Source organism: Medicago truncatula, chromosome 3 (genome assembly GCF_003473485.1).
Source record: "Medicago truncatula cultivar Jemalong A17 chromosome 3, MtrunA17r5.0-ANR, whole genome shotgun sequence".
Lineage (NCBI taxonomy): Eukaryota > Viridiplantae > Streptophyta > Magnoliopsida > Fabales > Fabaceae > Medicago > Medicago truncatula.
The window spans coordinates 22,871,762-22,884,271 of NC_053044.1; the positions used below are offsets into that span (position 1 = coordinate 22,871,762).

General features: G+C 35.0%; 1 protein-coding gene and 1 long non-coding RNA gene across 2 annotated transcripts; both read left to right on the forward strand.

The window, feature by feature from the left end:
- LOC112420145 (uncharacterized) lies at positions 1 to 813 on the forward strand. Its single transcript, XM_024778804.1, has one exon. The coding sequence runs from the start codon at positions 1 to 3 to the stop codon at positions 811 to 813; it is 813 nt and encodes a 270-aa protein (XP_024634572.1).
- A 289-nt stretch (positions 814 to 1,102) lies between these two features.
- Positions 1,103 to 1,929, forward strand: LOC120579761 (uncharacterized). The gene is made up of 2 exons (XR_005645503.1): positions 1,103 to 1,193; positions 1,424 to 1,929. It is a non-coding gene; the product is annotated as an uncharacterized lncRNA (long non-coding RNA).
- Positions 1,930 to 12,510: the final 10,581 nt, after the last annotated feature.

Consider the following 12,510-nt stretch of genomic DNA (forward strand, 5'->3'; position numbering starts at 1 on the left):
ATGGAGAGATTTAGGAGACTTTTTGATTTATCAGTTCACCAGGATTTGACGGTGGGGGCTATGCACGCCTTAGGTTGGGGAGAGAATGGGGAGGCTTGGAGGTGGAGACGTCGATTGTTTGCCTGGGAGGAGGAATTAGTGGTGGTGCTTAGGAATTTGTTGACTAACATTACTTTGCAGGAATTTGAGACAGATGCGTGGCTTTGGCGACCGGACACCGTAGTTGGTTTCACGGTTCGTGGAGCGTATCAAATGCTTATGCGGCAGGAGATACAAGATGCTGATGTCGCTTCGATTGTACCATGGCACAAGAATGTCCCTTTAAAAGTCTCTATTTGCGCTTGGCGTCTCATCCGCAATAGATGGCCGACAAAGGATAACTTGGTGCGTGGCAGTGTTATTTCTCATGAAAATCAACTGTGCATTTCAGGTTGTGGTCAACAAGAATCAATAGATCACTTAATAATTCATTGTAATTTCTTTGGCAATCTTTGGAATCTTGTAAAGTCCTGGATTGGTGTTTATTTAGTGGATCCTCATCAGGTTATGGATCATTTCCACCAATTTATTTATTCTTCAGGTGGTTATGCTCCTCGTCGATCGTTTCTACATTTGATTTGGTTATGTTGCATTTGGGTTATTTGGAATGAAAGGAACCAAAGATTATTTGCGGACAAAGCCAATACGATGGTGCAGCTTTTAGAAAAGGTTAAGTTGTATTCTCTTCATTGGTTGAAAGCTAAAAATGTGTGCTTTCCTTTTGGTTATCATTTATGGTGGCAAAATCCCCTTGCTTGTTTAGGGATAGGTTGAGGTTATTTTTTTCTCTCTTCTCTTATTTTTAGTTACAAACAGGTTGTAATTTTGTTGTAACTTTATTTTGCTTCTTAATGCACGCCTTGTGCTTGAGAGCAAGACTTTTTGTTTTTAATATATATCTTATTTTGGCTTGTTCAAAAAAAAAACGTCAAACAAATAAAAGTTTATATTTTTAGAAATACAATAATTAAAAAGATAAGGAGGCATAATCATATCATGAGTTCTGCTATATAATGAACTTGGAGTTTTCTATGCATATTGCGAAAACAAAAGATAATAGAGCTATAAGATAAAATCTTCATAAAAAATGGCAAAACACATTTCCCAGTACTGTCTCTTGGCAATTTTATGCATTGCGTTGGTTCTAACTTTAGGTAAGAAACATATGAACTTTGAACCTTAATTTTCAAAAAAAATTAATTATTTCTTGATCCGAAAAAAATTTGATATAATCTTTTACATTGTTTTTTTTTAGAGAATAATCTTTTACATTGTTGTAATGTAGTTAACATATATAAATATAAATCTATAGCTTAATTCTTCAAAAGAAAAAACTATAACTTAAATATGCGTTTTGAATATGTGAATTTTATTTTTGTGGCAGGACCAACACCAAGTTTGAGCAACTGCATTTATCCTATGCTTTGTGATAGCTTTGTTATTTGCGACGCAAGGTGCCGCGGATTCGGGTTTTTAAGAGGAGTATGTTCTGACTTTCCGGGAACCATGTCTTGTTGCTGTGTGCAATGAAATAAATTACATTATTATAAATATTTATATATAAATATTTACTAAAGACGTCATCAACTAAATAAGAAACATCTTTCTCCAAAGCTTTTATTTATATATGTTTGAAGCATATATATCAAATATGGGCATAAGAATAAGTGAAGAACTTGAAAGTAGTGTGGCCAAGCTCAATGTGAAAGAAAGCAAGAAAGAGCATATAATAGTGTGTTGGACCAATAAAACGGAGTACTTGACAAAAAAGAAACAAATCAGATTTGGTGTATTTTCATCTTGTACAACCGAGCATTTCCATAAATAATATCTATATACTAAATGTGTGAATTAGTTGATAAATTAATAAGATCTAATGATATATGTATACTTATAGTAGTAGAGAAGATTGTGAGTTCTATGAGCATAAACTACGATGATAAGAGGAAAATGCAACTTATCATAATTGTGACCTAGTTAAAAATAATATTTTTTTAAAGTGATTTTTATGGATGTAAACAAACATAAATAACTACATGTACTTTTAAAAACCTCTAAAAAATATCTAGATTTTTTTAAAGCAAAATAATAGTACTCTTATAAGGGTTTACTAGTTGATATGCTATCTTAAAAAACGACAAAATAAGAGAATTAATTTTATTCTTGTTCCGGACATGGCAAAGGCTCAGTCCGAGTTAGGATCCATATCCAACTTAAATTCAACGCAGGGCGGACCTATATAATGGACACACCTTAGATCTCAATAGATCGCGGTTCAGAATCTCAATTTTGACCTTGCTATCCAGATCCATGATGTGATGACCACCTCCAGATCAATACAAGTGTCCTTTGAAGACATATGTCAAGGTGAAGGCCTGACAGTCATAAACCTTACTCATTCTCGATAAATACTAACTAGACAAGTCTATCGTGCGATGCACGAGTAAGTTTTATCGAAGAATTATTGTAGTTTTAAGAAACATTATAGAATATATGGATATGAATGTTTGTTAGTTATATTGATTTTGCTTTCAAATTAGGATATAAATATTTTTAAGCAAGAATATTACTTAACTGTTTTAATACTTTTTAGCATTATTTGAATATTGAAAATAATAATGGTATAAAACTAACAAATAAGTTAAATAAACATCTTACATGTAATGTCTGTCACACTCCTAAATTAAAAATAAACAAAGTAGAATAGAGTTAGAATTGTGAAATGAAAATAGAATAAAAACAATACTTTATAAATGATAGAAAGTAGATCATGAAAATTGTAGAGCTCGTTTGAATCATTATTGTCATGCATAAGAAAATTTTGTAATTAAAAATATTGATGGGATAAAACCGCAAGTGCACGGTTCTATCGAAGTAGTAAAAATAGAGTATCGTTTCGACAGGGAGTTATGAATTCAATTAACTTTAGATAATGATTAGACTGGAGGTTTATAAGGTAGAAAAGTTTTGGTTTTTTTATTAAAAGCAAATAATAAAAGAAAAGATAAAAGAGGTGTCTTGGGATTATTAATTCATCTAATTGACAAGTCCTTCACAAACCAAACTATTAAACTTATAACCTTATGTTAGACCTAGTTTCTAAAGACGAGTTTCTCTTAAGCCTATCACATCTCCTATCGATCTCAGTGAGTGTGTTCCTCTAGCAAGCACGCCTATTTTCATGGTTGATTACTATTAGAATCCTTGAAGTTCGAAACTCTATGAGTCTCAAGGTTCACTAGACTATTTTCATGTTTCGCAATCCTTGTCTAAAATTCACTTGATCGAATATTAAAGCTCCACTTTCGTTTTATGAATTAACATTTGGAATAATGGATTAACGATTATCAAACCCTCCACTTTCGTTTCCACAGTTTGATAATATTTAATCCATGTTAAAATGGTGAATTTAGAAGAGAAACTAGGGTTACATAAGATTAAGGTTTAAGGTTTGGTTTGATTTAGGATTATGTCATTTAGACTTATCCAACAATCCCAAGACAAGAAAAGTCTACTCACTAACGTTCATTGTAGACATAGAGAAGAAGAGAGAAAGCATAAAAGTAAATGACAAGAAAGTAAAGGTGAACTTTTATTCAAAGAACAATTGTCACTTATTATTTCCGAGAACAAAAGATGAATATTTGTGATGGCTAGCTACTCTATTTATAGCATACATTCGACTTAAAATCTAAGCAATTACATTACTAGAATGTTCCACAAGAAACTGCGGGCTAAAATAGAGTAGCTTAAAATCTAAGCAAAAGCGATTCTGGAGGGTGGCACGACCGTGTCAATGCTAGCACGGGTCGTGCCAAGATTCTGACTTTGGGGGAAACATATTTTGTCTCCAAATCTTCGTATTTTCGTACCGAATCAGCTCCAAATCCCTTTTTTTTGCTCCAAGACTCAATCCATCCAATATTCGTTCCTGAAATATAATAAAATGCAATTTGTAGTAAACTATCTCAAAAAGGAAATAATACTAATATAAAATAAAGGCTAAAATATGGTTTTAGTCCATGCAAATATGCCTCGTTTTGATTTTAGTCCTTGTAAAAAAAAAAATTGTTTTTGGTCCCTGCAAAGCTTTTTGTTTTTGAAAATAGTCCCTGGAGGGACTATTTTCAAAAACAAAAAATTTTGCAGGGACCTTTTTTAAAAACAAAATATTTTTCCAGGACCAAAAACTACAAAATTGGTTCAGTTATAATGTGCCACGTATGCAAATCATCACAAAAGTGGGGTCAGGGACTATTTTCAAAAACAAAAAATTTTGCAAGGACCAAAAACAATTTTTTTTTTTAAAAGGACTAAGACCATATTTTAGCCTAAAATAAACTTAATTCTAATTAAAACTAAACTAAATAACATATAAAAAAGGATAATAAATGATTCATCAAATATGCTTGGAAGGGTGGCTAGCTAGGCTAGCCCAAAAGCTGTGTCGGTCCCTTCGTGATTAGATTTCTTGGGAAAGAGGGGTACATGTTATCTTTCATGACTTGGGCAAGTATAGGCCAAGTTCAACGTTTGTTCATGCTTCGTCTTAGCCAAACATTGTCTTGGTCATGGTAAAGCAAAATTTCTCCCTTTTTCCCTGTCCCAACTGGCATGGCGGGGATGGCTAGCTTGGCTAGTCAAAAAGCCGTGTTGGTCCCTTCTCAGAAAAACTTGTGCCCTTGTAATGATGTGGGGCGACTTGCATTTGCTTACAAAACTCTTTCGTGGTATTGAATTTTACTTGATTTATATCCTCGAATTCTCTATTGTGTTTGAGTCAAGTTGCACTGCAAGTAAATAAAATAGCCATGTTAGTCCCTTCTCAAAAAAACTTATGTCATTGTAACGTTGTGGGGTGACTTCCGTTTGCTTACAATACTCTTTCGTAACATTGAATTTGGGTCAATTTATTTCCTCGAAATCTTAGTTACGTTAGAGTCGAGTTACAATGCAGATCAATAAAAATAGACGTGTTGGTCCCTTCTTGGAAAAAGTTATACCCATGTAATGTTGTGGGGCGACTTGTGTTTGCTTACAAAAATCTTACGTTGCGTTGAATTTGGGTTGATTTATATCCTTAAAATATTTGTTGCGTTTGAGTCGAGTTCCAGTGCAGGTCAATATAAATATATGTGTTAGTGCCTTCTTAGAAAAACTTATGCCCTTGTAACGTTGTGGGGCGACTTGTTGGAACAAAATGAGTTCAATTGGATATGCTAATATCTGTTCAAGTGGGCAGGACCATAGACTAAGATTTATAAGTCTTAAAGCAAAGTATTGGTTCTGAAAGAACAAATGAGAGAAAAGAATTTTAAAGTGAAGCTTAGTTGGAAGTCAGAGTCTGAAGACCATCCAGAAGTTAACTATCAGAGTCTGAAGTTCACCAAGAGTTTGAAGATTCATCGGAAGCTGAAGTGAAGAACCTGAAGTTAATTATTATGGATATTTGAAGACCCAGATATGCAGAAGGAATAAAAGACTAGAGCAATGGATATTTTTGAAGAATTACAAGACATTGGATGTTTATCCATGAAGAAAGGGCAGTGAAGGACAATAATACAATTGTACAACCACTATCTCCACTACTCCAACATTTCCTGTGCATAGTAGAAGCTACAGCTATGTCTCTACTGGTTAATTCCCTATCAAGGAATGGTTTTCAAATTATTCCCTCCTAGGACATTAACCATATCAAGGAACAAATCACTGATGATTGATCAAGCTTCTACAACGACTTTTTGATGTGTTGGCACCTCTACAACATCTCTTTCATACCTCTATATAAAGGAATGAAGACTTGAATATTAGTAGAGACTCTACAACATATTACTTGTGCCAAAACTCTACTGAAATTGTTGTGCATCGAACACTTAGAATTTCTTATCAACTTTCATATCTTAGAAATTATTAAGTCTTAGAGTCTAAACTGTTTTGTATTGTGAACACCACAGAAAAGATCTGAGAAAAACTTGTCTTCTCGTGATGCTGGTAACTCTAGTGCTATTGTATCATATGATTATGGTACTAATGACAAATCATCTGGTTCACATAAGCCTCTTATATTCAATGGTGATCCTGATACGTTCTCTTGCTAGAAAAGCAAAATGTACAGTCACAACATTGGCATAGATGAAGAATTATGGGATATTCTTGAAGATGGTGTTGATCTTGTTTTGGATGAAGAAGGTGTAGTTTTTGATAGAAAGAAACACAATGCTACTCAGAAGAATCTCTACAAGAACCATCGCAAGATCAGAGGAATTCTTGTTGCTGCTCTACCTTACAAAGAATACTTAAAGATGAGTGACAAATCTACTACTAAAGCTATGTTTGCATCTCTGTGTTCCAACTATGAAGCCAACAAGAAAGTCAAAGAAGATAAAGCTACTATGCTTGTTCAGCAATATGAAATGTTCAAGATGAAAGAGAATGAAGACATTGAGATTATGTACTAAAGGTTTCAGAATCTAACATCTGGACTTCAGATTCTGAAGAAAAGCTATGTAGCTGATCATCTGAAGAAGATTCTAAGGAGCTTACCTGCTAAGTGGAGAACTAAGATGACAACTATTGAGGAAGCTAGAGATCTAAATGTCACAGCCCGTTTTTCGCTAGAATTATTTTAATTATTTATTATGTGTGTTTATATGTGCTTTTGTGTGATTAATTGTCTATGTGTGTATTTTATTCGGGATTAGTGGATTTTTGTCCTATAAGGGTATTTTAGTCATTTTTAGACTAAGGGGTATTTTTGTCAATTGGTTAGTAAGGGTAAATTAGACATTTTTATTAAGAAGGTTATTTTTGCAGTATTAGTTAGAATAGTTATTTTTATCAAATTACTAGTGAGTTGGGGTAATTATTTAGAGATGGTAATTATTCAGTATTTTGACGGTTTAAGTGAGTAGTAACTTACGAAAATTGGTTGGTAAGAATGTTGAGCCCATTATGACAATTAGAAACCAAGCCCAATTTGGTGGTGACTATATAAACATAACTCTTGTGCAAAATTAGATCAAGCCACTCATTATTTCATTTCACAAAAACATAAGAGGTAGAGAGAGAAAGGAGATCACAATAGGAAAGAAGAGGAAGCAAGAGGGAGAGCTTGGGGTTGAAGAGCTAGGAGCAAAAGTGAAGCCAAAGTTAGGATTTGTGAAGCTAGAGGTAAGGGGGATAGATCTTTTTCATCAATTAAGTCATAATCTTCATCTTTTCAATTATGAGTTTTAGTGCTTTTGTGTTAATTGTGACTTTTGTGATTTTTGATTTCGTGCTCCTAATTCATGTGAATTTGCGGGTATGATAAACTTCTAGAATTGATTGTCTTATGTGCTTAGACCTCATAGTTGTTGTTGTTTTGATGATTTTTGCTTAATTGAGTGTAAATCATGAATTGATGAGTGATTATTGTTGAAACATGCTTAAATTCACTTCATAAATGTCTATACCTGTTTGTATGTTGATGGGGTTTGAATTGGTGTGGATGTTTATGAAGTTTGAATGAAAAATGAGAAAATTGCGAGTTTTGGTGAAAAATGAACATAAAGATGATTTTGAAGAGAATTGATGTTATGATTCCATATTTGTTGTTGTTTTGATTGCCTTTTGATGTATATAAACTAATGAACAAGTTTTGGAGACGAATTTGGATCAAAGGGGATCAAAATTGAGATTTTTTGGTGAAAAAGGTATGGGTTCCTGAGAGGAAAAAATTGGGTGTTGTCTTCTAGTGCAGCTCGCCTGGCAAGCTGGAGCTTGCCATGGCGAGTTGCTCAGAATAGGCACCCATGTTTTGGGTGTTCCGGGAACTCGAGGGTCGATCGGAACGATTCAAAATGATTCTTTTGATGTATTTAAAATTCATCCAGCTTTCTAGACCTTTGGAAACATCAAATGAATTGAATTTGAATTTGGTTTTGTGAATCGAATTCAAACTTTTGAAAAATGTTTAAGAAAACGAATTTTTCGAAAATCATTTTTCTCAAGGGAAAACGGTGGGGTTAAGGTTGTTTACTGTAACAATGATTTTTAAAAATGATTGTGGATGGTTTACTCGAGCTTTAACTTGGTTTTGCTTTGAAAATGGAATTCTTTTGAAAAATGATAAAATGAGACGAACTTAGGTGAATTTTGAAATTAATCGGAATTGGCATATGATACGTAAATGTATATGCTACTGCACAACACCGACCCCTAATTCCCCTCACCCTGAATCCCGTCGTCCGCCACTGCCCCTTCCACCAACAAACACCCTCTCTCCGCCCGCAGCTCCCTTCTACCCTTCTTAGTCAACAAGTTAAATATACTGTTTTTATCACCACTAAACTTCACCCCAAAAGTCTTTCCTATCTCCATTACATCCTCTGCCACTACCTTTTTCTTGCCATGAAGTAAGACCCAATTCTCCCAATCTTTGTTCACCGAAGAGTTAAACATATTAGAAGAATTAGATAAAGAGTTAACCATCACCTTTGATGCTTTTGACAACATGTTCCTCTTGCATTCTTGTTTCTTAAGCACCTTCAAAATCTCCTTTCTATCTTTCGACGGCAATCGTGCAATTCTTTTGATAAAACCGACTGACTGATTAAGAACAACACCTGCCTTATTTTTTTGTTTCGGCTTAGAAGAAGACTTTGATTTGGAAGTAATATGTATGTTCACCTTTTTCGAAAACGTGCCAGAAGATGCATTCTTCAGACTAGACTTTTTCACACCGGCCTCCTCCTCTAGAATACCTACAACCGGCTACTTGCCTTGTTGTACTTGAGCTACAGCTGCTGCAATAGGCTGCACACCCGCATTAACAAGTACATCTGAATGAAAACAAGCGTCAATAATATTGTTATTTTGTTGTTCATCACTTTTCATCCGTTCTTTATTTAAGTCGTCCACCAAATCATCAATCTCTCCTTGTACCTCCTCCATTCCGGGAGCGTCGTTATGAGTTGATAACGCTTCTGTCCTGGATTCTTTTTCTTCCTCCGTCATAAAAGCATCCTCCCCTAAATTGCACCCCCACTCCTAAACCAACTTAATCATATGTTTACACCCATCTATAATAACTTCAGACGACGAATTGATAACATCCAACATAGAAGTTGATATCAGAACCCTAGCATAATCCAATCTCGCCCTGTCCACCGTACAATCATCCGAACGGATATATCTTCCACACCCCGAAACACAAATTTTGAAAAACAATTCATTCCATGCATGCACAGGAGTACCATAAACCTAAAGCCAAGCACCTATTTCGTATTTTTCATCTTCTGATGTCCACTTATGCAAGTCTGAGAATAGCATGCCAAAAAAATCAATAACCTCATTAAACACCTGCAACATATCTTCAGCCCTCGTACAATGAAGAAACACCCTATCACTTTCCATCAACGTTACAACAATATTACTAAACCCTGCATCCCCCACCCTTTGTTGAAGAGATAATGATGAATCTCCCGAAACCACTTTCGCCACTATACCACCATTAGCCCACAAACGGTCCTCCGACGTTGAATTATACAATAGCATACCATTAGGAATATCCTCGCTAGTTTGCGCATCAACCTTTGCCTCACCCTTCGGCACATCTTCAGTTCCCACACCTTCTTCCCTTCCTCCATCTTCCTCGCATACATCCCTTCCCCCTTTCCCACCGTCGGCTCCTTCCCTACACTCACCTCCTCCACCTTTCGAACCACTCCCTCAACACCACCCTCACTCCTTTTTTTCAACTTATATTTTTCTTCTTCTTCCCTACCTTCACCTCCACCGTTCCCACCGTCACCATTTTTTATCCCTCAATCTCTCTTATCTCCTCTTTCACCTTACCCACCCTCACATTTTTTACTCCCTCTCCATGTGTAATCACCACCAGTTTCACCTCCCTGCCTTTCTCAACTCCCCTAGCCCCACGAATAGAAACCTTATTCTGATCATCATGATGCGCAAACCTGTCAAACCTTGCTTCACGAGCCCAAAACCTATGATCACTGATCCATGCATTATTCAAAGTATGTGCTAATTTGTCTATATTCCTCATATACAAAAATCTAACGAAGCCATAGACCTGACCACGTGAATTTAGTTGTCTGGCAACATAGACATCAGACAAAATACCACACATCTCAAAGTATTGTCGTAAACGGAACAATGGCAGAAAGTCGAGAATATTAGTAAAATAAAAAGTAACCTTACTGCCATTGTTGTGTTCCTCCTCATCGAAATCAATTCCCTTGTGCACTGTTGAACCACGTCTATCAAAGTCTGATTCCTTACGTCCATCATAAAAATAACATGTAGCTTGCTAATCATTCAAAACCCTAGAGTACCTTCGCGAAACCATGTTGTCTTCCTCATGCCTTTGTTGTGTGCTTCCCCTTGCCGTAACCAATCCTCCATGCCGCTCTGAAACCCTTGACTTTCCCACCGTCACCATTTTTTATCCCTCAATCTCTCTTATCTCCTATTTCACCTTACCCACCCTCACATTTTTTACTCCCTCTCCATGTGTAATCACCACCAGTTTCACCTCCCTGCCTTTCTCAACTCCCCTAGCCCCACGAATAGAAACCTTATTCTGATCATCATGATGCGCAAACCTGTCAAACCTTGCTTCACGAGCCCAAAACCTATGATCACTGATCCATGCATTATTCAAAGCATGTGCTAATTTGTCTATATTCCTCATATACAAAAATCTAACGAAGCCATAGACCTGACCACGTGAATTTAGTTGTCTGGCAACATAGACATCAGACAAAATACCACACATCTCAAAGTATTGTCGTAAACGGAACAATGGCAGAAAGTCGAGAATATTAGTAAAATAAAAAGTAACCTTACTGCCATTGTTGTGTTCCTCCTTATCGAAATCAATTCCCTTGTGCACTGTTGAACCACGTCTATCAAAGTCTGATTCCTTACGTCCATCATAAAAATAACATGTAGCTTGCTAATCATTCAAAACCCTAGAGTACCTTCGCGAAACCATGTTGTCTTCCTCATGCCTTTGTTGTGTGCTTCCCCTTGCCGTAACCAATCCTCCATGCCGCTCTGAAACCCTTGACTTGCCCCGTCCTCGATCCTCCCATTGCATCGCTTTCCTCATCCTTGACCTAACTAAAGACAACCCCCCCCCCCATTTTATACCACCGAACAAACCTAGGTCGGCCACCACGAGGTCTCTCATTGCTCTCTCTCTAGTCTCTCATCGCTATTTGTTTCAATTAATGAATTGAATTTCCTAAAAATAATTATTTGTGTCATTATAGTACAAAACAACTCTTATATTTGAACACGCATAATTCTCAAACATTCATTCAACACCTTATATTTTTTTTTTCATCTCTCTTTTTATCACATCTTTCAATCACTCTCTTTATCTTTATCTCATAAATGCTTTAAATGGATTATGGGTATACACAAATAATTTTCCTATACAAAAAAAATGTTTATTTCTTTCTTCTTACTCGTTCGATTAACTTTATTTCATACCGAAGCACACTAATCATCTGATTTTCTACTAATTTTTCTTATTCTTACTATCTTTTCTCTATCTTTCTTTCCTGAATATGACGACATTATGGATAAAAGACAAAACTATTCCTTTAAAAAAAGACAAAAAAAAAAGACAAAACTATTTTACAAATTAAAATGACTAAATTATTTCAGACCTTTTGATTTTGAACGGTGTAAAATGTTGACTATGGAACAAAACTTGTCTTTTCTAATGTCTCTATATATGGAGTTTATTAGTTGGATTTGATTGATATCTAACTAGCAACAACGATTAATTGTTGACTCAGTAGATAAAGATTTTATTCACCCCAAGATCGTAAATTTAGTTATTATTGTTGCTGATATGAAAACTTTTTTAATGGGTAATATGTAATATCCTTTATAAATGCTTATTAATTGTTGACTCTAAGAAAAACATATACTCAATTCAACAAAAAATTATTGGTACCCTCCTCCATCTACATACTTACAATTTTGGAGTTTGTATAATGTATCTCCACAAAAAATGAACAACGAGGGATTTATAAGTTAAGTTTTGGTACCATACCTACATAAAATAAACACTAGGTTTTCTGCATGAAAAAATATATGAACTGTTGAAACCATAAAAGTGATTATAGACCAGGTGTTCGGGTTCTATCTTAACCGTATGATAACTTGTGCCCTTAAAGCATAAGTTAATGGATCAAATATAAAAATATTTTGTTGAAATCCGTGTTTTAAATTAAGAAAATTAACTTTCAATTAATTGAATGCGCAAAATTTAAAAGAAAATTTCTACATTTAAGTTGCTTATCTATCATATGCACTTAGGACACAAGTTAGATTGATCCATAAATTAATCACTCACTTGAATCAATAATTTATTGTTGATTCAATCAAAAGATGGTAAGTTTAATTATCGTTGTTGATGTGAGAACTTTTTTATGGATAATAATAGGTCAA